Source organism: Penicillium cinerascens, assembly GCF_028974065.1.
Source record: "Penicillium cinerascens strain IBT 15544 chromosome Unknown contig_5_segment0_segment0, whole genome shotgun sequence".
NCBI lineage: Eukaryota > Fungi > Ascomycota > Eurotiomycetes > Eurotiales > Aspergillaceae > Penicillium > Penicillium cinerascens.
The window spans coordinates 3,884,239-3,912,113 of NW_026695294.1; the positions used below are offsets into that span (position 1 = coordinate 3,884,239).

The 27,875-nt window shown below is 48.7% G+C and overlaps 11 protein-coding genes across 11 annotated transcripts; 7 read left to right on the forward strand and 4 right to left on the reverse strand.

Annotated features, from left to right (window-relative positions):
- Positions 1-146: 146 nt before the first annotated feature.
- On the reverse strand, positions 147-2,012 carry N7498_005958 (putative transcription regulator (RTG2); the record flags this gene model as incomplete). Its single annotated transcript, XM_058453020.1, has 2 exons — positions 147-1,851; positions 1,906-2,012. 2 exons carry the CDS (start codon positions 2,010-2,012, stop codon positions 147-149), a joined length of 1,812 nt encoding a protein of 603 aa, XP_058309558.1.
- A 706-nt stretch (positions 2,013-2,718) lies between these two features.
- N7498_005959 (uncharacterized protein) lies at positions 2,719-4,950 on the forward strand (the record flags this gene model as incomplete). Its single annotated transcript, XM_058453021.1, has 1 exon — positions 2,719-4,950. The coding sequence occupies one exon, from the start codon at positions 2,719-2,721 to the stop codon at positions 4,948-4,950; it is 2,232 nt and encodes a 743-aa protein (XP_058309559.1).
- Positions 4,951-5,655: 705 nt separating this feature from the next.
- On the reverse strand, positions 5,656-6,804 carry N7498_005960 (uncharacterized protein; the record flags this gene model as incomplete). Its single annotated transcript, XM_058453022.1, has 3 exons — positions 5,656-5,965; positions 6,016-6,384; positions 6,440-6,804. The coding sequence occupies 3 exons, from the start codon at positions 6,802-6,804 to the stop codon at positions 5,656-5,658; spliced, it is 1,044 nt and encodes a 347-aa protein (XP_058309560.1).
- A 1,085-nt stretch (positions 6,805-7,889) lies between these two features.
- Positions 7,890-9,544, reverse strand: N7498_005961 (CRAL-TRIO domain-containing protein; the record flags this gene model as incomplete). The annotated part of the gene is made up of 4 exons (XM_058453023.1): positions 7,890-8,434; positions 8,517-8,616; positions 8,694-8,735; positions 8,786-9,544. The coding sequence occupies 4 exons, from the start codon at positions 9,542-9,544 to the stop codon at positions 7,890-7,892; spliced, it is 1,446 nt and encodes a 481-aa protein (XP_058309561.1).
- A 1,886-nt stretch (positions 9,545-11,430) lies between these two features.
- N7498_005962 (class I SAM-dependent methyltransferase) lies at positions 11,431-12,220 on the forward strand (the record flags this gene model as incomplete). The annotated part of the gene is made up of 2 exons (XM_058453024.1): positions 11,431-12,070; positions 12,195-12,220. 2 exons carry the CDS (start codon positions 11,431-11,433, stop codon positions 12,218-12,220), a joined length of 666 nt encoding a protein of 221 aa, XP_058309562.1.
- A 3,443-nt stretch (positions 12,221-15,663) lies between these two features.
- Positions 15,664-17,044, forward strand: N7498_005963 (uncharacterized protein; the record flags this gene model as incomplete). Its single annotated transcript, XM_058453025.1, has 5 exons — positions 15,664-15,828; positions 15,888-16,017; positions 16,068-16,191; positions 16,239-16,675; positions 16,722-17,044. The coding sequence occupies 5 exons, from the start codon at positions 15,664-15,666 to the stop codon at positions 17,042-17,044; spliced, it is 1,179 nt and encodes a 392-aa protein (XP_058309563.1).
- Positions 17,045-18,514: 1,470 nt separating this feature from the next.
- N7498_005964 (uncharacterized protein) lies at positions 18,515-20,435 on the reverse strand (the record flags this gene model as incomplete). Its single annotated transcript, XM_058453026.1, has 2 exons — positions 18,515-18,898; positions 18,969-20,435. The coding sequence occupies 2 exons, from the start codon at positions 20,433-20,435 to the stop codon at positions 18,515-18,517; spliced, it is 1,851 nt and encodes a 616-aa protein (XP_058309564.1).
- A 1,266-nt stretch (positions 20,436-21,701) lies between these two features.
- Positions 21,702-24,201, forward strand: N7498_005965 (potassium ion transporter; the record flags this gene model as incomplete). The annotated part of the gene is made up of 7 exons (XM_058453027.1): positions 21,702-21,738; positions 21,784-21,913; positions 21,963-22,099; positions 22,165-22,641; positions 22,697-23,859; positions 23,907-23,950; positions 24,009-24,201. The coding sequence occupies 7 exons, from the start codon at positions 21,702-21,704 to the stop codon at positions 24,199-24,201; spliced, it is 2,181 nt and encodes a 726-aa protein (XP_058309565.1).
- A 991-nt stretch (positions 24,202-25,192) lies between these two features.
- N7498_005966 (uncharacterized protein) lies at positions 25,193-25,573 on the forward strand (the record flags this gene model as incomplete). The annotated part of the gene is made up of 2 exons (XM_058453028.1): positions 25,193-25,382; positions 25,446-25,573. 2 exons carry the CDS (start codon positions 25,193-25,195, stop codon positions 25,571-25,573), a joined length of 318 nt encoding a protein of 105 aa, XP_058309566.1.
- A 648-nt stretch (positions 25,574-26,221) lies between these two features.
- N7498_005967 (uncharacterized protein) lies at positions 26,222-26,527 on the forward strand (the record flags this gene model as incomplete). The annotated part of the gene is made up of 1 exon (XM_058453029.1): positions 26,222-26,527. One exon carries the CDS (start codon positions 26,222-26,224, stop codon positions 26,525-26,527), a length of 306 nt encoding a protein of 101 aa, XP_058309567.1.
- N7498_005968 (uncharacterized protein) lies at positions 26,524-27,508 on the forward strand (the record flags this gene model as incomplete). Its single annotated transcript, XM_058453030.1, has 2 exons — positions 26,524-26,564; positions 26,617-27,508. The coding sequence occupies 2 exons, from the start codon at positions 26,524-26,526 to the stop codon at positions 27,506-27,508; spliced, it is 933 nt and encodes a 310-aa protein (XP_058309568.1).
- Between the last annotated feature and the right edge of the window lie 367 nt (positions 27,509-27,875).

Consider the following 27,875-nt stretch of genomic DNA (forward strand, 5'->3'; position numbering starts at 1 on the left):
AGGAATGCCAATGGCCATACGATAGGGATATGTCTTTGCCAGCCGGTCACGGGCCGTACAAAACATGTGTCTTGCTCTCCGATGCAACCCGGCCGAATAAGCCAGGTTTGCGTCTTAACGTAGATCCAGCGTGTGTTGCTTCGGCATCAAGTTGTAGAGGTCTGTGGCAGGAGAAGATCTTCTTCCTCCACATCTACCAAGATTTTCATGCCCCAGCCATGGCTCCCCCCAATCCAGTTCTTGCGTTTGCCTACCTTCTCAATCTTTCTAACGTCGTGCTCCAATTCCGCTTTCAGATGTGCTGGGTCAGAAGGAACCTTTTGAATCGTAATTTTCAACTTCACGCCATCCTTCTTCCCTTTCTTCCCAAGACCACTGGCCCACTCAGCGGATGGAACGATGCGTGGCTTGGATGTGTCGATGGTCCCAGTGGGATAGAGTTGACCGAGTACAAGGCCCAACTTCCCAATATACCGTGTCCACCAAACTTCTTCCGGGGTGAGTATTCCTTGGAGGTGAGACTTCAGATCCACATCGCGCGGCGGAAGCTCTCCACCGTATCGTTCTTGAAGCATCAACGCCAAGAGAGCGCGATGTGAATGGGGAATTCCGTGCGTCGAGGCGAGAATCCCCGTACTTGTACTGTAAAGTGCAGCACTGGAGGAGAGCTCCTTCGCCATGGTTGCGTGCACGTAAAGAGCATTGGCAAAGGCTTGGATGAGATGCACGCTTAAGGAGGAAGGGACCGACCGCCCGGCCGCAGGCCGCGGGAGAGAAGCGAGTATCAACGCTGAAATTGACGCCGCCGAAGAAGGAGCATATCGGCTGGTGGCGACTTCCAAAGGATCTTGCTGACGCACTACCGGCAGCATCTCGCGAAATAACACCCCTTCCCGGACGCCGCCCTGACAGAAATGCGCCTCCTTGATTCCGTTCGGCAACGACTCGGCCAACACATTCACTAGGAACGCGACCGATGGCACCTGCTTCCGTCGTCGATCCGACACCCGAAAGATCTCGTGCGCCGTGCGAGCGACTTCCTCGAGGACCTCGGTGTTCTCGAAATCTTCCTTGGGAGCAGAATATCCGTTGATGATGGAAATAGGATAGCTTTGACCCCGGGTCTGATGGAGGTAAAGGAGCAGATAACCCCAGCCGCGGAAGCCGCCGCCGGACAGGTATAGAGGGAATCCGCCCTGTTTCCGGGCTTTTTTGACCAGGCCGTCGGGGATTTCAAGCTTCTCAAAAGCAGCTCGGAAGTTGCTCGCCATCTCCCGGCGAAATTGTTCCTTTGCCGCACGGGCCTCGTCCTTGCTCTTGCCTCGTTCCAAGTCGGCCAACTTTTGTGTTAAAGCCGCTGCTCCATAGGGAAAGCTGACTGACCCGTGAGGGCTGATGTCGACGTTGCCCGAGTGCGAAATGATCCAGGTCATTTGCATACTGCCTCCGCCGAGGTCGAGGGCCAGCCCCTCCACGTCCGAAAAGCTGCTCGCGATGCCCCATGCACCGATGATACCTTCCTGCTCCTTCCGTAGCATCTCAACCGAGAGGCCCGTTGTGTCGCGAATTGCATCGGTGAATGCCGTAGAGTTGACGGCCGTTCGGGTAGCCTCGGTAGCAATGAGTCGAATATTGGGGGACGGAACGCCTACTTCCATGCAGATGATTTGGAATCGGACGATAGCACTAACGACTCGATCAATCACAGACTGAGGAATCGGGATACGGTTGCCGGTGTCGGGATCAATCTGTGCTTCATAAAGAGAGATGTTGACTCGGTGGAAATGGACGGTTGGAATGACGCGAGTCACAGGAGCAGACAGGTCAGAGATCGAGCATCGAATGCCATTGCTACGCCATATCAATCATTAAGGTCGGCATGCGGGGTGTAGGATCAGCCATTACCTGCCCAAGTCAACCACGGCGTGGAGATGGGTATTCTGGCTTGAGGTTGGAGGTCCAGATGTACCCTCGGAGCCAGAATTACGAGGCACTTGTTTGCCTCCTCCCATGTTAGATCGTATTCAGTCTTGTCGAATGAGCCTGTTTCGGCGACGGGATTTGTGTGACATCACAAGGGACTCACCGCCCGGCAGACCTGCCAATACCTTGTTGCCTGAGGATGCCTGAAACTGAAACTCCGAGAGATGCGTCGCTCACTCGGTTTTGATTAACTATCGTCACTGTCTCCCTTCATTTCGAGTATCTCTTATCCCGATACCCTCTCTACTCGTGACTCTACTCTTTAGTTCGGCTTCATTTTCTATCTTGCCTTGCTTATATATACCTTTCAAACCCTTTTTTCTGCCCTCCAGTATAGAGCTCGGAGCGGCGAAAGCTGTCTCACAAATAACCGCGAGAGTCAAGAGCAATCTGCAGAGCAACAATGATCTGCTGTTACATCTCGCATTAACTTCCTTGCCTGACTATATTCAGCCTAGCTTCAGAATAATTTCCTCCGTTCCCTGCTGCGTGTGTATTGTTCGGACTTGTATGCGACCTAGAAGATACCCGTCATTGTCTCCGCACTATTTACGTCCACACCTGGAGTAACTGAGAATGCCGATCTGCATCTCGATGACGCTCCTGGAGGGGATTTTCCCAAAATGTTCTTCAATTCAGGCTAAATTGGAAGCATGATTCGATCTTAAAAAAGAGCTTAAGAACTATTGAGCCTTCGATTCGGCATCATTGGCAATCTGGTCCCTTTGAAGCACAATGCGTCTTTCTCTTGCTAGCATGCTTGCCTTCTACGCCGGGAGCACCGTGGCGGCCCCGGCACAAGGCTATCACCAACCTGCCTCGAAAGGGTTCCGCATGCAACACGGTCAAGAGACTGTCTTAGTGCAGCCTTTTGGCTATGATGGCTTTCGAGTGCGTGCCTGGCCTTTTCGCCCCCCAACGGGGCATGAGGTCTGCTTCGTCTACGACCCTCCACTTGAAGGGCCCGAGAATGGCGAGGCGCATGGTATGAGCTTCGATACCGCCTTCAATGGCAATCAATCCGAGGAGATTCGCAATGGCAACATGATTGTGCGCACGTCTGGCTGGGGTGGCAATCCTGGTGGATATCGCCTGGCATTTTACAGAGTGGAAACCGACGGCTCGGAAACCTTGCTCACAAACGAGTATGCGCCGCTCAAATCCATCAATCCAAGATACTACTCGTGGACCGGCCCCGGAAGCGAGTTTGCCGCAGAGTTCTCCTTCAGTACAACACCCAACGAGCAAATATATGGGACGGGGACCCAGCAGGATCATCTCGTTAATAAAAAGGGAATGACCACCGACCTTATCAACTTCAATACACATATTCCGACCCCAGTCTTTATGAGTAACAGAGGCTATGGCTTTGTATGGAATATGCCTTCGACCGGTCGAATGGAATTTGGGCCGCTGCGCAACAAATTCACTACAGATGCAGCTACAGTGGTTGACTATGTGATAACAGCTTCATCGAAACCCGGTGACTATGACACGCTACAGCAACGGCTTTCCGCCATTACCGGAAGAGGGCCCGTACCACCAGACTGGTCACTAGGCTATATCCAATCGAAGCTACGTTATGAAAACCAAAGCGAGGTGATTCTTCTTGCGGAAGAATTCAACAAACGTCAGATTCCAGTGTCGTTGATTGTTATCGATTACCAGTCGTGGGCTCACCAGGGTGACTGGGCCCTCGACCCACGTCTATGGCCAGAAGTGGCTGAAATGTCGCAAAAAGTCAAGCAGCTGACGAATGCCGAAATGATGGCATCTCTATGGCCTAGCGTGTCGGATAATAGCGTCAACTATCTAGACATGATGGCGCAAGGATTCCTGTCTGCTACTCGATCTGGCCCCGGAACGACTGACTCGTGGAATGGGTCCTACATTCGCAATTACGATTCGACGAACCCAGGTGCGCGGTCCTTTTTGTGGGATAACTTGAAGAAACATTACTTCGACAAGGGCATCAAAAACTTCTGGATTGATCAGGCTGATGGAGGATCTCTCGGCGAGGCCTTCGAAAATAATGGCCAGAGCAGCTATATTGAATCCATCCCGTTTGCTCTTCCAGAAGTGCTATATGCCGCCGGTACACAAAGCAGCGTCGGCAAGCTTTACCCATGGGCCCATCAGCAAGCAATCGAAGAGGGTCTTCGGAATGTGACGTCCACCAAGATGGGAGCTCCTTGTGATTATCTATCGCTCAGTCGCTCGGGCTATATCGGTTCTCAGAGATTCTGCAGTATGATCTGGTCAGGGGACACGACTGCCGTCTGGGAAACTCTCAGTGCACAGGTTGCCAGCGGTTTATCCGCAGCTGCAACCGGCTGGGGTTGGTGGACTTTGGACGCTGGTGGGTTTCAAGCGGATCCAACAGTGCCTTGGAGCGCCAATATCGACACCCCTGAATATCGCGAACTTTATGTTCGATGGCTACAGTGGACGACCTTTCTGCCGTTTATGCGCACACATGGTTCAAGGGCATGCGACACCAAGGATGCCTACACATGTGCCAATGAGCCGTGGTCGTATGGTGCAGAGAACACCCCGATCATCGTCTCTTATATCAGTCTTCGCTACCAATTGTCTTCATACATCCGTCAGGTCTTTTCTCAATTCCATAAGACCGGTCGTATGATAATGCGCCCGCTCTACATGGATTTCGAAATTTCAGACCCCCAGATTTCCACGTGGACCCAAGAGAACAGCAACATTACAACCCAACAGTACATGTTCGGTCCGCGGCTCTTGGTCACGCCAGTCACCAAGCCAAATGTGACCGAGTGGTCTGTTTACCTGCCACAGACACCCGGCGACGAGGTGAAGCCGTGGACGTACTGGTGGACCAACCAGACCTATGCAGGGGGACAGGCAGTCACTGTGGATGCCCCGGTCTATCATATTCCGCTTTTCCACCTCGGACCCCGGTCGGAGATTCTGACTGGCACAGTATTTGCCTGAAACTAATACGGGCCGAGGAGCTTGTGAATAGATGGTGTGCTTGATGAGCAAATTGAAAGACGCCTATCTTATACTAGTTTGCACCTACCTCCCTAGCCCTTCACGTGGGCTCAACTAAGAATGGCATTCTCCACGGACCTAGGTGGTGTAGCGAGATATTTAATTGCACCTGTTTGTCTGTCATTACCTGCGAAGCCACGGCAGCCGTTTGAGTATGCTCGGATGATGGAAAGCATGCTGCTCCTAGCGCTGATCTTGACTACGGTTAGGTTGCGGACGGAGCTATGTGGACAAGTCCTGCATCAGTTTGTAGTATATTTAAGCCTCTCTCGGGCATAGAAAATAATGCACTCTTTTTTTTCTGTACCTCTTCCCCATACCCCGGTGGTGCTCAGCGCTCTACAAGTGTCGTTGACCCTGATAGGCGATCTGATGTGTTGAGCATCGCTAGGTGATCATCTCTGCTGTTTCAAACCATCTGTTTTAACAAACTGCCATTAAGCGCCCCTCTTCACTAGGTTGGACACCTGGACAATAAGAACCTCCCTGTGAAAGAAACTTGCCACAAAAACAAGCCACATGAAAAGTAAAATAGGGATATGGTCGATTTAGAAAAAAAGGTTAGAAACAGAATAAATCACCACGGAAGCAGTATATATATTCTGGACTTCTTTTTTAGTTCCATTTATCCTCGGGCAGTCATTACTATCGCCAAAGCTCATCATAGCCCCAACTGGCCATAATGGGCTTGAAAACTTGAGTGCCAATCGCTGCTCCAGCCTTACTCCAAGCAGCTGCTAATCCGACTGCATGACCACGAATGGCGGTGGGAAAGCTTTCACTAGCAGTAAGAACAATTGTGGAGCCTGGGCCAACTTCTCCGAGTGTGAGAAAGATGCCATAGAACACGATGAAGAGGATGGATTGACCCGACCGACGGTAGTGGATGAAAATAGCCGAAAGGGTAAGAGATGTAGTTGTAACTGGTGCAATGGCTGCAGTTACCCACAGAGATCTAGGAGTTACCCACAGAGATCTAGGTCCACACAGTAGTGGAGTACTTACATGAACCACGAACCGCAAACGCCGAGCAAAGGTCGCCAATACTTTTTGATCACTAAGTAGTAGGGAATTCTCTGCTTCTTCATAGAGCTCTTCTGATACGCAGAGCTGACAACCATACGATAGCGAAACCAGCAGATTGAAAGAGAAGCAATAGCCCCGATAGCTAGAGAGGCCCACCACACGGCTTCGTAATGTTGCACTCGTTGATGGAAACACAAAAGCAAAGTGAGTGGCACCAGGGAGCCAAAAGCAAATCCGAGAGAGGCGGACAGGTCACCAATCATGGCAAAAATGAAGCCTCTTCGTTTGCGAATTTCCAGTACCTCATCTGTGGCTTCAGCAGCACCTGCTCCTGCAACAAGGTATTCTCTGGTGAAATCATATTAGTTAACGGAGCACAAAGCAGCGACGAATGCCAACTTACCCACCCGCCCCAGCACCTGCGATACCCTGAGCGATAATTAGCATCCAAAACATGCCGTCTTCAGTCAAACCGTTGGCACCGGCGCTCAGTGAAATTCCAAGAACCAAAATCGTGGTTGTCAGAACAGTGCCAGTCTTGCGGCCCAGTTTGTCGGAGATGTAACCAAAGGACAGCATGCCGATGATCATACCGACCATGAATGCATTAGATAGCCGAGTGGCTACAGCAGTGGTCAGCGACTTCGGATAAATAACCCCCATCAACAATTCAATGTTTCCGATGATCGAGGCATTGAATCCGTCCGAGCCGATGGCGAGGCCACCGAAGACTACCATCATTGCTTTTGAGGCGCAGACTCGTTCCATTGATCAAATACGTGAGAACTCAACCGCAGCCAGCGTAGATATTGCCGCACGCGAGGTCATCAGAAAGGCAGGGTATGGTGAAATGTTTACACATCGTGTTGGCCATGGTATCGGCATCAAATGTCTGTTTGATACACCCCTGTCAATCGGGCTGATCGACCTGACTCACCCCACAGCCCACGAAAGCCCGTATCTGAACCAAGGAAATACGGTGAGCTTGCTAAAGACCGGCATGGCTTTTACATTGGAACCTGGGATCTACCTTATCGATAAGTTCGGAGTGAGACATGAAGACGTGCTTCTAGTTCAGGGAGACGACGTGGCTCAGCTTCTGACGGGAAGCCGCGCTCGAGGACCTTGGGAACCCTGAACTACAGAACCAACCAGGTACAGATAATTGACGCCAGTTCAGAAAACAAAAGTTTAGGGCGTCGAATGAAAGCTGGTCATGGAACCTATTTACAGAGATGGGAGTAGAACTTCGAGTTCGAGTGCAACGGATACACGGGATTCCATGGCAGCCGTCCACGAACCTATCCTTCCAATTCCAGCCGCAAAGCATCGTGCTGCAAATACACTGTCACTGGCAAAATGGCAGTTTCCGTGCTCGTAGCGTCGAACGAGAGGTGCAAGTGGTGTCTAAATTTTATATAGACAGAAAATCAGTCCTCTCGTCACCAGAAACAAATCCTATAGAGTACAGCTCTACTCAGAGAATCGAAAGTCTGGAGAGGCTTCCATTAAAGCAAATTCGATATAGTCAGCACAAATCTCGTGTACCACACTAATTGGATCATCAGTTGCCAATTGCTTGCAGCTGTGGCGCGGGGGCCATCAAGAGTATGATGTCTATTTACTAGCATTCAACTACGCTCTTTGAGAAGCCTAGGACCCCCTGGGGCCATGCTACCGGTACTCACTAACTAGCACGGCCCTCATTACTACGGTTATGTGCCACGGCGCTGTTGGTTGTCTCTTGAGATAATCGAGATGAATTTCTAAACTGGGAATCTGAATACTCGTATCTTGCGAAAGGAAATGAAAAATCTACACGCACTGAAAGATAAAGCACACCTCGGCCGAAACTATGAAACAATAGCTTCCGCTCCATTGCTTTTCACGCTCTCCAGATGCTGGGTGTCCAATGATTTGCCAGATTCCTGGGGCTTTTCCTCGATTTCAACTTCTTTAGGGTAGAAATCAATCTTCCCATCCTTCTGAATGACCCTCATTCGGTCGAGGCAAAGACGTGCACGTGTATACGGATCCAACTTCCAGTGGTTGACCCGCAGTCTTTCAGCGAGGTAAGCTCTCTGACTTGCGGCTGATTGGATTTTGCTCTTGTCCTTTGACTTGGTAGCCTCATTCCATTCAGAGGTTGCTGCCAGAAATTCCTCTCCGATTTGCTGTCGCTCACGAATGAGTGCGTCCCGGGTGGTCGTGTCCTCCATGGTGGCGTTTTCCTTTTCGTCGGGCTCGATATACTCGTACTTCCACTTCTCTGCGCCACCCACCTCTTCCACAATCTGATCGCGAGCGATAAACTTTTCAAGGTCAGCTGCTGAATTCGTGAACTGGACCTTGGCCGCAATATCGGGATCCATCCAGCCTCTAATGAGTCTCCATACGCCTGGAAATTTGTGGAAATTTGTCAGTCACGAGGCCGGTTGACGAAATTGAATACCTCAATAATCAAGACAAGATGCACGAACCAGAAAAGACCCAGGGAGCATTGTGAATCAGCATGATGCCCAATGACTCTGGGTAGTTCGCCTCGAAACACTTCAAGATGAATTTCACGGGCGGGTATTCCTGTAAGGTACAATTAATTACCACTGTTCTCCGGTCCCACGGCCATTATTTGGAAACAAGATCTTTTTTACACATACCATATTGGAAAGAGAGAAACCCGTCATGTCAAAGAGTACAGCCTTGAGGGGGTATCAGCAAATACCCGTCCAATGAGAGATGGGATACATACGGCAGTCTCGACAGGAGGAGATAGAGTGAGTCTCACTGACTCGATAACATGAACGATGTACCTCTCCAGGGCTTCTTCGCTCTGCGCACCAGGCTTATGAAGACGGACCCTGATAACGACGATGGGCCGGCCCACCTTGTCCGTACCATGCACATAGCTCTTGCCCATACGCATCTGAGCCAGGAAGTCTTTTCCAGCCTTCTGCTCAGCGGAATTTGAGCTGTGCTCCTGCTTCAGTGCATGAAGCTCTCCCTTCGCCATAACCTCATCGTCCACGTGCATCTCCTTCACTCGCCAGACAATGGCATCCATCATCATAGCAAACGCCCTAGGAACATCCCACTTGCGGGCTCGGAGGAAGCGCAGAAGCAGGGCATCTGGGTGGTCATGCTTGAGGGTATCCAGGATGCCGTTGCGTAACTCGGTGGGAGTGATCTCGGAGAGCGCTTTTTCGACTTGCTTGGTCTCCTGGGATTTGATGCCCAGCTCTCTCAGGTACGCCATGAGCTTCTGTTGGTACGCCGATGTGGCTTTTGGGGTGCTCTTGTCGGAGATGTTGCTTTGGGTGCGACCGAGTAGCGATGAACGTCGTTGAGGCTGGGTGGGACTAGCGTGCTCCTCTACACATCCATTTGACAACTCTTCGCTGGACGGCATTTCTGCCGCCCTCAGCAGGACGCTCCATAACTTCTGCAATTTGCCCTCTTGTTCCTGGTTGATGTTTCCAAGGAAACCGGGCTTAGGTCCGTCCGCGGCCATTGTGCGCGAGGTGTTGTCAATTGGCCTGGTGCAAGGATGGAGCAACAATGGAAGAATTCGGATCGGTGTTATGGTTTTGTGAGACCTCCATGACAGCCAGTGACTGCATCATATATGTCGAGTCTGTCCCCCATTGATCGCCGAGAATCCACATGAAACCCCTCATTGCCGCCCCCGGACTCTGCCTCGGCCCCCAGATTGTTGGGGAGCCAGGCCCACGCGTCCATCTTAGCGGTTTCGCAGTGGCGATCGCTTTGCGATCGCAGGCAATGATCAACGGGCTGGCCCACCGGTTCCCCAGATTTCCCTCCCATCTACCGTTTCACGGGGCCTCGGGTCCTCGGATACAGGCCCATCGGAGAGATAGGAAACACATGTGGTGGCGGTCCGTGAAATTGAGAAGTGGTGATAGTCTTATGGCACTTGCAAGGGCCGGTCCACAGAGAGGCTCGAGAGATGCATTGACAACCGCCATGTTCAGTTGATCAGCCTCCCATTCGTTTCACCGAGGGCCCCGCTCTCGCCAGTTCAACCCCTCCCGGGACTTCGCATTCACACAGCCCACTCGGATAATGATTTTATGATTTAGATGGACACGAGCTATCCTAATGCTCAGTCTGTTTGAGCAGCACTATAAGGACATGCAGGAAACCCCCACCCACTGCCGGTGCCATAAATTGTTAGTTCTTGCCGGAAGGGGAGAGCAATACTTTCATCAGTAGGCAAAACGACAGTCGATCTGCCCTGACGATGATGCAGATCGCCGAGGAAGGGGGGCTACCCCAAAATTTTGTTAATGCCCATTGTGGAAAAATTCCCCGGGTTTTCCGTGGCGTCATTGACTTGCCGGAGCCTTATTTCCGTTTTGGTTTTAAGCCGCGCCTCCTGGTTGAATGTGATCTCAACGAGTTGGCAAGTAGACGCTCAAACGGGGGACTCTAGCATCGGTAGACATAGCCTCGGTAACCACAAGATGGGAACTATGTAGTCAAAATTCACAAAAGAGGGTTTCCACCAAGGTGCATATTGAGACTGTTCAGGTGTTGGGAAGAGGAGGGAGGAGTGGGGGGAGGAGGGGTCCCCAAAAATTTGTTTGCCGAACTCAAGGACCTTTCCCAAACTGAAGATTGTCGACCCCTGTCTCTATAGGTAGGGGATACTACCTTGGGATAATCGTTGCAGCAAACACATGTGCGGATTTGCACGTATACGCAAATTCCAATCCCAATCGGACTAAATGAAGTCTTGTAACATGATCAGAGGGTGACTAGTTATGGAGTATAATGCTTTGGATTGGATTGGTTGGGATGCCTGTCTATCTTCAGGACTTCAGCAATGTCTTTGCTATATATTACCTCTTGCTTGTTCCGACCGTGCAAATCATAGTTCGAATAAATAGAATATTATGTTGCTTACTCTTTGATCTGGTATGAATTACAATTCCCTGCGTGGCCGTTTCTCATCCCATTCCCCTATGTACCCTTGACAAAGGCATAAATTTGATTGGTCGGAAAATACACTAAATTATCCCCGCTTTGGTAGCGTCTTGTGGGTGGTGACGTGAGATTACGCCTGGTGATAATCTTTCCTCTCGCTACGTTCTGGCTCTCCGACATTCGAATCAAGCAAATGGTCTTCAACTGTGGCAGATAGAACAGCCATATTTATTTTGCTCACCAATGCCTTTTTCTTGGGCCGAGGCGCCATCTAGTCTCTGAGCTCACCCTTCTCGTCCACTACTTAAGCCAGTCAGGGTGGAAAGGGTGCCTCGGTGGCTTCAAAAGCTTATTGACTACTTGCAGCCTAGAGGTATCTTGTCATGAAAAGGTTGAATGTCTATCAACTCACCGCAGTGCATTTGGTTCATGACCAAAACCCCTACCAAAATGTCCTTCATTTACGCCACCGATGACCCGCCCGAAAACCACATTGCTCGACTCCTATTGACAAACCGACCGGCTCCGCATAAACCTTCATATGGCATGGACTCTCCTCTCGGTCTCGTCGCATCGAATTTCCTCGCGCCGCTCTACCTCTACACCTCATTGAAAGGGAAGTTTAATGCATGGGACAAGCTTCTCGCTAAAGTGCCACCAGAAATATTTATGTATCCTTCTCTTGATATAGGCTGTGGCAGGGGGCTGGTCCTCATGAAGATTGCCGAGCGGAAGAAAGATGTCGCGTTTTCAATGACCAGAACACCTGATCCGGTGTATGGGATTGATCTTTTCATCAGGGGCGACCAAAGCGGAAACGCGCCCGAGGCAACTTACGATAATGCAGCCAGCTTAAATCTGACTGATTACCTTACCCTGCACACCGCCAATTTTATCTATTTGCCATTCAAGGACGAAACAATGTCACTGGCAACAGCAAGTCTGTCGATTCACAACGCGGACAAAGCATCCCGGAAAATAGCACTTATTGAAGCTGCGAGAGTCCTGAAACCGGATGGATATCTTATCATACTCGATTTGGCTGGATATATCGGACAATACAAGAGCGTGTTGAAATCGATGGGCTGGAGTAAGATACAAACAGAGTTTGGGGGAATGGGAGTTATGTTTGGGGCCTGGCCTTGTTATGTACTAAGGCTAGAAAGCCGGGGAGCGAGAGGTCGTGATTTCAACGAGGATGACCCTTTCACCAGGTATTGGTCTCTACATCCACGGCTAGCTAGGGTACTGGAGGCGTGGAACTCACGGGGTTATTAAAATCCGCTCTTACAAGATGTTATTTATTGGCATCGCCGGCAGTGTTTTCCTCGGTGGTCGTGTTTCCAACGCCAAGGATCCATGAAACAGCTTTTCAAGGCTTAGAACACTAATCTTAGTCAATGAAATACTAGACTAATCTAGGCAAATAGGACCTATGTCACCAGAGACAACAGTACCCGTCAAACGTTAAATCTTGAATACTCCGCTCTCTTTCCCTTGCTCCCTGCCGATCTCTTTCTCATCTTTTGGGGCCTTGAGATCTGTCAACAGACCTATGGGTGCTGAGCTTTGGGTCAATTGACCACTGGTCTTGTAGATAGTTCAAAGGCTGTCTCTTTCCTTCCTCTTCTTCTCTCCGAGACTTTTGCTTGCTTCTTTCTCCGTTCCTGCAGCAGTTCAGTAAATCTTTCCTGACCTCTGCTTTCTGTCAAGATCCATCATGGACGCAAAATCTCCCATAGACGCGGAACGCCCTCTCAAAGTCTCTCCTATCTCCGCTCGACAAACACATGGAGGTGGCTGCCTTGAGCACTCCGACATTTCGTTCAGTTATGCGAAGCTTATTATCCTGACGGTTGGGCTTTTTGAGTCTCCAATCCCGTATGGCACTCTCCTTATCCTAGTTGCTCAAACTGCTTATACCACACAGTGCAGCTTCGTTGTATGCCTTTTCACATTTTTAACGATATGAATTTGGCTGCTGGCAATTTTGTGATACGGAAACGTGTATACGGAAACGTGTCGCTCTCGCCACAAGAACATCAATACGTGGGTGAGATACAATTTCTAGGCCTTTTTAATATAAACGACTTACCGCAAAGGCCAAATACGCGTGGTAATAAAATCTTGGGCGAATCAGTGAAAAGATAACTTAGGAGATATGTGTGACTTTATTCTATGAACAGAACGGCGCTGAACAAATTGAGATTTCAGGCGGCTACGCACGACCCAGGGTGCGGTTCTCAGCGCCATTAAGAAGGGCACTTTAAAGGCACGCTAAAATGCAGCTTCGATTGAGATCCCTATCAATAAAATCAATTTTGGATATAGGCTGGGCCACATCGAAAGCCTAAATTAAAACAACGTTTTGAAGGCAATTAATCAGTCACGTAGAGCCATGCAGGCAACAACCATGGAAGTAGTCATACCTCCTGTAGCGGTATAAAGGTTTTGGGGTCTTAACTTCACGGCCTCGAAGCTCTAGTTCTCAGCTTCTGTTTCACATTGCGTGTACCTCGACAACCGACTATATTTACGTCGCAAGTAATTCCTGTAATTCAGAGGTGGGTTGTAGGCAGTAGGTTGCCACTTGGAAACGCTGGAACCCATGAACGAGCATAGCACAATTGTTCAAACTGAACAAACCTTCCTGTGTAGGTTTGGCTTCCATCGTTAATGAACGTTAAGTGTTTTTTAAAAAGGCCCATTTGAGGTATAATAGGTTACGGGTCCAGGAAAAAGAATTGAGATTACTAAAGGAAATAAGCAAGCAAGGCAATGGATTGCGTAACGTTTCGCTTAGGGTTTTGTAATTCTGTGCGCTTGAAATAATCTTTTTGAGGGTACTACCATGTTGCAGCTACGTTCGGTAACAATTTTCCACATGCGAAGAAGTCGGTAGATAAGAATGCTATGGAGGCCCGACGAAATTGATACCACCGCAGAGTAGTTATGGAAGCAATAGCATGTCTGTGATCTTCGAATGTAGCATATAACAAAACTGACCCCTAGGTCGTGTCCGAATCTTACATTGGCTACATTTATCAAATTCCCTATAATTTGCTTCCACCTTTTCCGTCTGATTATCCAAGAATCAGGATGACCACCAGATTGAGAGCTGTCGAATCAAGGCTCTAACATTCAGATCCGGCTTAGGTGCTGAAGCAGATGGCCTGGTCTCTTCTGTTAGGATTTGTTCAATTATTTCGCTTTTCTTCTCTCGCACACCTTAGTTTTGGTCCAACTGTCAACCACAGCGGTCTCTATGCTAGAGGTCGTTGCCCATCATAGATGATGTGATGTGGTGAGCGCAACCGATGATCCTTTCTGCTATCTCGACCTGTCTGTTGCGACAGACTGCCACTGAGCTCCCCTCTTCACTAAGTAGAGCTGAGTTAGAGCTGCGAAACAAGATGACCATTTATTATGTTTCAGGTAGGCTCCACTATCATTTTCAGACAGTCTAGTTGAAACCACCTTTGTTGTGGAAAATATCTCTTTCTGGCCTCATGATAATCCGAGCAGAGTGTAAGCTAAGAGTCTGCCATTTACATGCGCCAAAGACTTTCTGTTGTAGATTTACAAGACGAACCCACCGTCGGCCATGTATCCCATCGACAGTTTTTTGCAATCGCATTAGGAAAGCAATGAAGGCATTTTCATCAAGCGATAGAAAGCAAAGTCACAGTCGGCCTCAATGCGAGAAAACGAAGTTTGTGAAGGGTAGTAGAATCCGAGACGGTTCCCTTAAGCCGTGAGATTTGTAGGATGACGCGACCCGGTTTTTCCTTGGCAACCCTGCCCAGTTTACCATCCTTTCTGTGTGCTTTTGAATTGATTAAGGCATATAGATTCGAAACCTATCTATTGCTCACCAAGATAGGCCGTCAGACCCCAAGGATGTAGTTAGGCAAGTAAGTGTGACCTTTGCTTACCGGCTGCCGCTAATGTTACAAATAGACATAGGAAACCTATCGGTGAATCTGCGGCAAGTCGGAATTTTCTTTTTTTTTTTTCTTTTTTTTTTTTTTTGGCTCCGATTGATGCGCATTACTGTTCGGGTTTGCGACGGAAGATTAGCTCCGAAGTGGCGTTCCCCCAATTTCCTGGATTAGCCCGTATTTCGATACACAGGTGTTGCATTCAAGATACCTTGGCTTTTTCAACGACTGCTCCGGACTGACTTAATGACATCAAGTATCTAGCTACGCTAGGGCTTAGGCGCTATTGGGGCCAAGTGAGTAAGAAAAAAGGGATGGCCCGGGATGACATAGCCACTAATCGGTTCATGATCTCCACCTGCATCGATCGTAATCTGATAAACGGGATCTGCTATCATATTTCCCTCTGTTGACACTACCTTCCCCCCATGCAATAGAGTGGAGACACTGACAAAGAAAGTTCGGCCACCAAGGGACTAGTTGCGTCTTGTTTCTCCCGTCCTGAACCATATTTCGTAGTGATCAGCAAGGGTGGCGCATAGATGGACACTCGTTCCCCCTCAGATGATGTGTTCTATGTTGTGGATGAGCGAAATCGGAGGTTTCAAGGTCGTGTCAAATTCGGTTCTTGCATTGGTATCGCGGATGTGGCGGTACCGAGAGGCAGTTGAAAAAATATAAAAGGGCCGGCTTGGCCGTGTCTTCTTCCTCAAATCACTTATTTATTTCCCTCTGGTGCAAGATGGCAACCACATCAATTCTGTCCTTGGCTGACAAGATCAAGAAGGAGACCACACATGGCTCCCTCTCCTCTGGTCATAGTCACGCTCGTCTGCTTCAACTGGTTGATGAACTGAAATTGGCGGTTGAAACACCAACCGAAACGATTTTGAGGTTAATCTATCAGGTGAGGCCTCGATGCAAGTTTAACTCGAGAAAGTTATTGTTAACTTGCTGCGCTTCTAGCCTCCTGAAAATGCCGCGCTTCGTACCGTCGTAGATCTTGCTATCTTCCCATTGCTTGTGGAAAGAGCCGGCAAAGGAGTTTCTGCAACAGAGATCTCCATGTGCACTGGGGCCGAGAGGGACTTGATTGGTGAGACTTGTCTTTCTCATCTTCATGAAACACTCTAATCAATTCCATAGTCCGCCTCATGCGTGTTATGACTTCTCTAGGGCTGTGCGCTAGTTTCAAGCCAGAGGTATACTATGCCACGGAGAAGTCTATCACTTTAACACAGCCAATTGGGAGAGACGGTGTTCAGTGCATGTGAGCTGCCAAAACATTAATATATGTTCTGATACTAATTGGCTTAGATATGACCTCACGGCTCCCACCCTCTCAAAGCTTTCAGAGTATCTTCGTCAACACAACTATACCAACCCGAAAGAATATTCGGCTTGCCCTATGCAATGGACAATTGGACAAAGCCAATTCGAGTGGCTTGCTAAAAACACGCAGCACCAAGCTCTATTCAATTCGTACATGTCCAGTCGACGAGAGGGAAGGCCGAATTGGTTCGACGTATATCCCGTGGAGAGGTTGATGGACGGAGCCATCCACCACTCGGAAGCAGTATTCCTCGTTGACATTGGGGGGAATCAGGGACATGATTTGGTCAAGCTCCACGCACGTTTTCTCAATGCGTCAGGTCGATTGATTCTGCAGGACATACCAGAGATCGCTTCCAGCGTCAAAAGACCCGGGATAGAAGCTATGGGATATAGCTTTTTTGATCCACAACCCATTAAGGGTAAGCACCATATTCAATCTCCTACTATATCTTGCTGATTTCCAAGGGGCGCGGGCATACTACTTCCGAGCCATCTTTCATGACTGGCCAGATCGCATTTGCCAAAAGATTCTCCTCAACACTGTGTCTGCCATGGATCCGAGATATTCCCGTATTATTATTGTCGACTTTGTCCTCTCAGATACCAATGTACCACGAATGCAGTCAGCCATGGACATCCAGATGATGAGCATCGGTGCCGGAGTCGAGAGATCCAAGCGGCAGTGGGTCGACCTTTTGGCAAGTGTAGGCTTGAAAGTCAATGGCATTTGGAACACCAGCCCCGGCATGGAATCAATCATCGAGGTTGTACCAGATCTGACCGAGTGAGGGCAATTGCATAGTCTATGTTTTTCGTTCTTAGAGTTGTAACACGAACTTTGATTCAAAAAGAAAAAAAGATATCCAGTATGGGACCGCATTATCTTTTGCTTTCCTTGTGGCTGGACAAGAATTTCTTTGTTATATGGATACTCCTCCCAAGAACGATATGTCGAAAAAACCGTTGAATAACCCCGTCTTGGTAGCTAAACCCCACCGCGGATTTCCGTAGATCAGGCCACTCGCATAGCCAAGCTCCGAACCATGCAAATCGTAGGGTAAGGACACTTGGCCGCAAGCTTTCTTTCCTCCGATCCAGAGGCTCAGGCACAAACCCAGGACCCACAGTAAAGCTTGTCTGAGTCAGGGCTGAGCAAGAAAAGATCAGATAACACGGGTAATGTTTCTCCTGGGTCCACTTTGACGCCCCACACCTTTCCCGTGTCAAACGACACAAGGGCAGTTTCGTGGACGTTAACAGGACACTGTGGGGAAATGATTTTCAATACCTGCCGATTCAGACCTAGGGCTTTTTCTTGTCTGACGATCCTAATTAAGAATCCCACTATGTACATGGCGATTGAGGGTAGGGATTCCCGACCTATTTGCATAACGGTCGGAAAAATCACGAAGGCTTCAAACCTCCCTGTCTAGGTAGAACTAGCGCAGTTCCAAGATTCAAAATGTCGAATTTATTTATGGCTTTTGTGACCCACCTAGCCTTGAATGAGCTACTTCAGCCAGTAACAACTTGAATATCCAGAAATCCCGCCTTGTGGTCAATTAATACAGCGAGCATATTGTCGCGCGCAGTGTGCCTGCCGCTCAGGTAAATCAGCCTATCTGTGACTGAATGTAGAGTGCCAAGGGCATATAAACGCACTCCAAACCTCAGCCTTTCCAACCTTTGACCATTGAGAGGGGCATGCCTAACGACTATCGCCTTCTCTGGCTTTTTAGCTTCGATTACAAATTTCCTTACAAGGACATGTGCGACTTGGTTTTGAAAAAGGTTTAAAAAGGTATATGTGGAAAGTATGCGAACAAGTGATGTGGGTATTCCACATCTTTCCAGCGCTCATTTAAATACTTGGCTTCAAACCACATAATCGATCACTTTGACGAGTGTACCTGTCGAAAAAGTTGTCCCAAATCCCATGTTCCAAAGAAAGCTCTAAGTGACGGTATCTCAGGCGTCACCAACAGAGCTTTCAATCTGTCGTGTTATACACGACTATGCTACACCCCCTTGGACATAGGCAATTGTTAGTGGAGGAGGCTGTCACATGTTTCTTTTTCGTTTTTTCTTTTGGTTTGGGGGTCGGCCCTCCGGGGGGGGGGGGGTTGGGTTAGTAAGTGATTGCATGACCAACAAATGAACATAAAAAAAATTCCGAGCTAGCCGACTGGCCGGGTTTTAGGAGGTTGTACAGAGCCCAGATCGGTAATACGGACGCTCAAGTACCTCCATGTGTATGCTCATGCGGTGTCGTTCTGATCCACGTCTTCCCACTCGTTGTCTATGTCATCATCATGAAAATTTGCAGCAAAGACACCAACTTCATGATCGTCATCATCATCCTCTCCTCCAAATTCATCGCCAAGCATACTAACCAACTGTAGTAATCCTGCCTGCGAGTGCCAAATCTCTTCGACTAGAGGGCCTGATTGATTGGAAGTTGTTCGAGTCGACTCTTCGGGGGTGTCGGTTTCGGAAGCTATGAAACATCTGCCTTTAGAAAGATCAGGGGCCAGAGTGACAATACGGATTGCCTTGGTAGGGAAAATTCGGCCGAGGTTTTCATGTTGCGGAAGCGGAGCACGGCCTGGGACGTTACCGAGGGGTTGACGCCGGCCGAGGGTCTGAAGCCTCTTTGTTTAGCCGTAGTTCTTCTGCTCGCTAACTTCTATGAATTGAGGTCATACAACATACAGTGTAGGTGGTCATGATCGCATCATCGTAAAGTGCCATGAAACTGACTGGCATAGCCAGCTGCGGGGCAGAACTGGTAAGCAGTGAGTACGAGGCACGGGTAGGTTGATCGACGTTTTGTATCTTGTCGTGGTCATCCAGTGCGATAACGTAAATTTGGTCCTGTATCTCGAACATCACGCGGTGGTTGCGCACCGACAGCCAACCGCCCAGGTCAAAACCTGACCCATCCGACTCGCATTCAAGGAGGGCACTGTTCTTGGCGAAGCTGGCTTGGTCCTGGAGAGCTTTTCGCCAGTTGGAGCACACAAGTACCCGACCCGCACGGGAGAAACCGACAAATAGGTCGCCGTGGAGCATGCCAGCGCCCCATTCATCTTCTCGATGATAGACATGGTCAGGTTCACTCGGGAGCGGCAGCGGACCGTTCGCAAGTTCAATAGGTGTTAAGCAATTCGTACGAGGGGCCTCAAATGGGAGGTATTGGCGTGTCAGGCCATGCCGTGCAGTTCCTGCCAAGGCCGCACTCGCAGAAAGAGATGGGGTTGCAGGGGGCCGAATGTGGTACTTTTCGGAAGCACGCGATGGATGTAACACGCCCAAAAGTTCACCCGACTTTTTGTCGTGGATATGATAGCCATGAACCCCGAGCGAATAAATCACAACATGCTCACTTTGATCTAAATGACCAACGGCGCCATGCTCAATGGTGATATGAGTGGTTAATCTGGGTGGTCGCTCAGCCATATCGTACACGAAGCCCTGTCCTTCATTTGAGACAACACAAAGTGTCCAGTAAGACAACTGAAAGCCTCTCGTCTGGCAATCGTGGTTTAAGATTGCGATGCGTCGAAACTCTCCACGGGCTGTGTCTTCCAGACCAGCCTGCCAGACTTCCACGGCGTCTCCTTCGCGATCAAATACAGCCATTCCATCTTGGTATTCTAGATGAGCATACGGACGAACCGCATCCTCCTCACGAACCAGCGTGGAGGGAAGTCGCCATAGGATGTGGCCGGTATCCATATCAGTGACATTCAAGCCACCGGCATGTGACGTGGAGATGAAAAACCGGCGCTTGAAGTCGGCGCGGAAGCGCCAAACAGGATCGTTACCGACCTGCAAAACCGATTCCCGAGTAACTGGACGCTGCTTAGCCCAATTGTGGGCTAGTAGCGTTTGGCGTTTGCAAAGGTCTTTCCATGATGTTGTGTTCTCGAAAAGCTTACAGAAGCTGAGGGGGTCCGGTACGGCTGAAAGGTCACCGGCACCTCTGGAGGGTTGCGTTGTCTTGGTCTCGGAGGAATAGATGGCTTCTTGGTGGGTGACGTCGATAAATTGGTGCCACGCCCGAGACACGGATGTCAAGGACGCTAGCGCAGAGATAGGAGCAAAGTCCAGGATCTGCAACACAATCTCCGGGGGTAGGATAGCAAGAGGGTCTCTCGAAGGCAAAGTGGCAATCATAATTCAGAAAATAACAAATTCTTCTTCTCTCGAGTTGTGAAAAAAAGATTGGTTGATGCGGCCGAGGTGTGGCACTATTCTGTCGCTCCTCACCGCCTTTGATGACTTGTTCATCATTTTGAAGACTCTTCCTTACTTCAAGAGGAAAAAAATCACTAGTTTCTTCATCAAGCCATCAATTCAGTGTAGAGATAGCAGCTTACATTAAGAACACATTTCATTGCACCCTAAATCCAAACAAGGTTCCACTACGAGAACACACATATTGTCTATCACTAAGTGTCGGAAGGAATATAGCAGTAAAGACCAGATATATCTAGAATCATTGGTTATTTAATCAGACATCCCTATAAATTGTCAAATTCAGGGATATGGCAATACAAAGCTCCTTTCCGTCAGGATTTGGTGCATTAATTCTATGCCCTTTTCACTATGTAGCTACTAATTCAGCATGGAAGCATCCTTTCTGCCATCTCTGACCGCTTCATTTATCTCACGCATCTGATTGGTACAGGCAGGATGGAAGATGTGTGTAGGTGGTTTAAATCCCTACAACACCCCTATAAATTGTCCGTATAGCTCTGAAACACCCCTCGTTTATAAAGTTACTACTCATGTAAATTGGCGCTCTTTTGAGCTCTATCCACCGTCTGGATAGATGCTCATCCTAGGGTCTAAAAATGTGCCCATCCTACACCCGCCCCACTTTTTTCCCCTAAAGTTCACGAAACCCAAATGTGCCCATCCTACCGCGATGGGCACATCCCCATAGGATAGAGTGTGTATTGCGTGCCTAGGCAGACGGTATAGGCGGCGAAAAGCTCAGTTCAATCTACCGACTTCTGGCTTATCTCGTCCTTGTTTGGTACGCTAGATCGCCATCCACCGCGCAGCCCACTGCCCTCATTCATCACGGTGGATCTAAGCATTTTTTGCTGGGTCAAGTCATCAGATGGAACAACGTTTACTTCTAGAATTTTTGCAAATGTTATCTAGTTGATCTTTGATTTAACCCGAAATTTCTTATTGAAGACAGACCCCAGTGCATGATTTTCGTGGCAGTGGGATTAATTAAGTTTCACTGCAAACGGGCCCCTGAGCTCGACTCGCGATTCGCTGAGACAAATCCCGCACGCCTGAGTTTGTCAGAACGCCACAAGCTCGTATGAGCGATTTATTTCAACCACCCCGACGACGGGGTTCACTGAAATCTGTGAGCCGCGACAATCCTTTGCTGTTGCGCGAGTTCTTTCCTGTTCGGTCGCCATGTGGAAGCCACCGGTAAACTTTCTTACCTTGCATTGTGCGTTAAAGCCTCGACTAGAGGAGTTCCAGATTGGCTAACCAGCCGCCACAGACGCGTGGATTCTTCTTCTGGGGATTTTGAGCCTGGTCATTATCTATCCTCATGGAAACCTTCGAGCAATCGATGCCTACTTCTTCGGCGCAAGTTCCTCCACGGAATCGGGGCTGAACACGTCAGTTCCACTAGCCCCAGAAAAGAGAACCGGGCTCATGGTCACATAGGGTCAATATCAACCAGCTGAAAACTTACCAGCAAGTCTATCTATATTTGATTCCAATTTTGGGTAATCTGGGCTTCATCAACATTATTGTGGTTGTCGTCCGTCTGATATGGTTTGAGAAGCATCTCAAAGCAGTTTGTGAGTAGCCCTTTTGCTACGCTTTGCCGACACTTGTTCTAATGCCGATCTACATTGGATTCCAGCACCCCATCTCTTGAGGCCGAATCCCATCAGAGAAACCTCCGCTGAATGCGACTTGAAGTCAAATGATCGGCCTGAAGATACGAACGATGTGATCTTTAGCGATGACCTCGGAAAGAGCAAAGGAAAAGACGTTGGGAACAACGATGATCTACCAGTGCTTTATAAAGACGAGGCAATCTCACCAACGTCAATGGGGATTGATAATCAAAGTGGTAGCTCAGCTTTTTGTGCTCCACCTGAACACAAACCGACCGACGAACTGACAACAACGACGTCCAGCTCTGACTTTGAGCAAACCATTCGTTTCGCTGCAGATCCACGAGGAGAACTGGCTAATTCATCCAAAGCCCTTCGTATCCCTCCTCCTTGGAAACGTGACAGAGGTAAAATTACAACGAAAGCGCTATCAAAGTTGATGCTGACGAGACCCACAGGAAGCGCTATCGTCGAGGTTGACGACCGATTGTTTGACTGTGGTACGTTGACATCTTCGCTTGCACCGCAGTCTACACGCATAACCTGACGGTCCAGACTCCATCAAGGCAGTGTCCACAGTATCTCGCGATGACGATCTCGACCCTGGTCCCATGTCCATCCGCCGAAGAATATCTAGCACTATACCGTCCTCCACACGGCCTCTTGAACGAGTTGCATCTATGATGTTCGTGATAGGCGGTTCTACAAGTCGTGACTATGCCACCTCACGAGAAAGGCCAGCCATCAAACAACTGGCCTTGCCACAAATCTCGTCGCACGCAACGTTGGGTCGAAACTCGAACTTCTACAACCTGACTACCGAAGATCGAGAGAGGCTTGGGGGTATTGAATATCGAAGTTTGAAGCTGCTGCTGAAAATCGTGGTGGGTTACTTCTTGGGTCTTCATCTCTTCGGCGCCATCTGCCTTGTGGGTTGGATTCAGCACGCCAACCCAAAGTATCGCGACTATCTCATAGAATGTGGTCAAGGCAACACCTGGTGGGGGTTCTACACCGCGCAAAGCACAATCTCCAATCTAGGCTTCACTTTAACACCAGACTCGATGGAGTCTTTCCAGGATGCCACGTTTCCGCTCATCCTGCTGAGTTTTCTCGCTTTTGCCGGAAACACCTGCTATCCATGCCTCCTTCGACTTGTCATATGGATAATTTTCAAGCTCTGCCCGGATAATTCATCCACTAAAGAAACGCTGAACTTTCTGCTCGATCATCCACGCAGATGTTATACACTGCTTTTCCCGAGTCGCCCGACGTGGATCTTGTTTGGCATCCTATTGGCGTTGAATTTCACCGATACATTGCTTATATTACTTCTGGACCTTCATAACCCAGCAGTGAATAATCTTGCTGCCGGGCCTCGAGTACTTGCTGCCATTTTCCAAGCCGCCAATTCGCGTCATACAGGAATGGCTATCTTCAATTTGGCTGACGTTAACCCCGCAGTACAGTTCAGTTTGGTCGTCATGATGTATATTTCCGCCTTTCCAATTGCTATTAGCGTCAGAGCATCCAACGTCTACGAAGAGAAAGCCATTGGTATCTACGCTGGAGACCATGAGACGAATGAAGACAGCAGTGGATCCTATGTTCTACATCACATACAGAACCAATTGAGCTTTGACCTCTGGTACATTTTCCTCGGAGTTTTTTGCATTTGCATCGCCGAGTCTGGAAAGATTGCAGATAATAATATCCCGGTCAGTACCTGCTATCTGATCTTAGTGGATATACTAACAACTGTTAGGCATTATCTATCTTCTCGATTCTATTTGAAGTTGTATCGGCCTAGTAAGTTCTTTATACTTGGTACTGTTATGCGTTACTTGGGAACTAACATTCTTTGTAGTGGTAATGTAGGCCTCAGTTTAGGATACCCAAACGTTGATACGTCTTTGAGTGGCCAATTTAATACATTCAGCAAGCTGATCATCTGTTTCATGATGATTCGGGGCCGCCACCGGGGATTGCCTTACAAGCTTGATCGCTCCATCACATTGCCGGCAGAACATCTTGATCTTGATCACCGGCGAGAAGACTGAAGACACAACAAATGGAATGTTTGTCAATTTTACATGACATGATTTAGCTGTTAGAGTTGATGTCAGCATTGAATAGATTTTGTGTCAACACTTCATCTACATTGGCTTTCTACGCGTGCTCGGGCGGCTTTCCTTGGATAATTGATTCATCCTTCAGGCTCACGTAATTGTTGTACAGACTGCTGCATTTGGTTATCACCTATCAGGAGATCAAACTTGGCTTACGAGGACTGATTAAGTACTAAATCGGCCAAAGTACCGCTTCACAAACTAGTATCATGACGGTCGCGATATGCGCACACAAAAAGGAGAAACGAAAAGAACAAACAAAAAGACAGACCAAGTCTGCCGGGAGCGGAGGGGGGAGGTTGGAGTTGAGCAGGGCAAAGAAGCGGGGCGGGGCACTCGACGTTTTATTTTTCCCTGAAAGTCTCCCCAGTGCCAGAAAGCTAGTCTGTCCAAGGAAAAGCTCTCATAAGCTCGTGCGCCCCGTATCTCATGGTACGGAAAAACCTGACCAATCAGCACCGAGAATGACAAAGAGTATGTTCACAGCAGCCAAAATCCTTCAACAGAGGTACTTTTAAAGTTCTACCTCAAATGGGACGTGCATCACCCGACACGCCCGAGTAGCTACATGCTTTCGGAGGCGTCGGACCCGGGCGTCTTGGACCGAGCTTCCTCACCGCGGTATTCCACTATGTTCCCCACATATGATGCGCTCATCCTGCTGCTCCCAAAGTTATCGATAATTTACTGGTCGTAGTGGCAATACTAGCTACCCTATTTGTCTGTAATACAAGGGATAAGAGGAGTGATCACGAGAACATAGTGTCAACCAGGCCATATGATGTCATTTGCCTTGTGGTAGGTAAATTATATAGGAGGTCTTCTATGACCAAAAGTTATAGTCGAAACTAGTCCTCCCAAGAACATCACCAAGCATACTTGAACCACTCGAATCGATTTATTGAAACGTTTATATTCTATCATGTCGGACTTCTTCCGCAGAGCATCTGACGCGCTCCACCATCGCCAGCGTCAAGGCTCAACCGACTCAACGGATGCACCCAAGTCCCCTAACGCAGCAAAACCTCCCGAGCCAGAGCCACTCAATCAAAAGTCTGAGTCTGCTCAGCCTGACTCTCACGTCAACGAGGCTTTTGCCGGTACAGCAACTGGTACGATTTAATTTTCCCTCGCCTGGATTTCTGCGTCTGGTATATATTTACAAGGTCACATAGATAATGTTGCCCATCCGAAGCAACGCCGTCATTGGGGCTGGGGACATTACCACGTAAATGGCCCCGAGGCAAAGCAGCAATCTAGCCAGGAGCAAAAAGACGATACTGACTGGGTTGTTGGGTCGTAGAAATATGATTGTGATCGACGGAGCGGCCGGACAACTAGCATCGGATTTGAAGGAGGCTAGCAGTAACTGGGATACGGTCAATTTGAGATTGTGAAGATGATATGTACTATATTACACGCCACTTTTCAGGTGACATGAAAAACAAGGATGTGAGATGTATCTTCTATAGTAGCCATGGTCATCAGTCGCTTTCCTGGCTTGTGCGGGTGACAAATCATCAAAATTGCTAACCTAGTTACGTTACGTTTCAAAAATTAGATTTACGTAGTAGTTGTTGTTTTTCGAAGAGAGTGGGTTAAGTGGGTAGAATAGGTGTGGAGCAGTATTATACATTCTCTAGGCCTTAACATCACTGCGCTCTCAATCGCTAAGCTTACAACACGGTGCTACAATAATCCGGAATGCAAAGCTGACATTCGTGGATTTCCATAGAGTTTATCCTACAGAGTTTGGAACGAACCATATTGTAGAGTGCGAAATGCGGACGAACGAAAACCTACGTTTCGTCATGATGACATCCTGGCGGTACTTACGCTCAAAAATCACGGGTCTCAGTATCATAGTATAAAGTATGGGTAACATCATTCTGGGGATTCATAATTTCACAAAGGCGAATGGATATCGAAAGATCTCCCTTCAGTCGATACAATGCCAGCAAAAACTGCCACTACTGTGCGGAGGCTATCCTCCGCCGACTCTAGGCGATGCGATCTGTACAGCGGTCCAATTGTGATTGCTCCTCCCGAAAATATGAAGGCACCGTGCGACGCAGACACCATTGCCACGCGGCTGGAAAGAGCCAGGAAAAGCATCGATGAAACGGCCTCCGAGTCGATCACCCCCGATGTTGAAAAATCAGACCGAAGCAATACAGACAAATTCGCGATCGCCTTCGACATCGATGGTGTTCTCGTGAAAGGGGGAAGCCGCTTCCAGCATCGATCGGCGCGATGAAATACATCAATGGGGACAATCCATATGGAGTAAAGATGTAACCACTTCGCCTCTCTCCCGCGAGATGCACACACTAACTTCATCCTAAGCCCGTATATCTTCGTCACCAATGGCGGCGGGAAGACGGAAGAAGAACGCTGTATTGACCTCAGTCGCCAGCTACAGATCGAGATCTCCCCTGGACAATTCATCTGTGGACACACACCCATACGCGAAATGTCCGACGCGTATCAAACTGTCCTCGTGGTAGGCGGCGAGGGTGAAAAATGCCGCGTCGTCGCCGAGGATTATGGTTTCAAAGACGTGGTTACCCCCGGCGATATCATCAAGTCCAAGCATGACACAACGCCGTTCCGGAAGTTGACAGAGGAAGAGTACCGCAATTCCCGCGAGAGAAATTTCGACGAGTCTACCATCGATGCCATATTCGTATTCGCTGACAGCAGAGACTGGGCCGGTGACCAGCAGATCATCCTCGATCTTCTGATGTCAAAGGATGGACGCCTAGGGACTCGCTCCGAGACCTTTGACGAGGGTCCGCCAATTTACTTTTCCCACAATGACATCGTGTGGTCCACCTCTCACAAGCACTCGCGAATTGGAATGGGTGCACTGCGGACGTCGGTGGAAGCTCTTTATAAGGAACTAACTGGTAAGGAGCTGACTACCGTTGCGTTTGGGAAACCGCAACTCGGGACATTCGGTTTCGCGACAAGACTGCTTCGCGAATGGCGCAAGGAGACGTACGGTATTGATAAACCGCCAGCCACTGTTTATTTTGTAGGCGATACACCCGAGTCCGATATCCGGGGCACAAATGAGTACAACCATATCAGTGATACTGACTGGTTCTCCATCTTGGTCAAGACGGGTGTCTACCAAGATGACAAAACGCCGCAATTTCCTCCCAGAGAAATTTGTGAGGATGTCCTGGAGGCTGTCAAGTTTGCTGCTCAGCGTGAGCTGGGCGAGGACTGGTGAGTGGCAATTCGATCCATAATTCGAATAGCAATTTGAGGTGCGAAGTCAGAGATGGTGGAAGGGATCCAGGGATTATCCTAGTGGCCACAGCAGGTCTTCAGGCAAGACATGAGCATGAGAACTCCGACACCATGTATTGGTCTCGGCTTGTCCTACGGAATGCTAATTAGATCACCGTCGTACTCCCCGAAGCGAGCCAGACGAGTGTGATGAGTCAAAATCATTCACAATAAATTTTGTCTAGTAACTCGTTATGTCACCCCAATATTGTTCTTTGTTTCTTTTATACGGTATTTAGCCTAAAAGGGAGAGTTATTTATCAAGACTGAGCATTATCTTCATAGTTTTCCTTTCTATTCCCCAAATT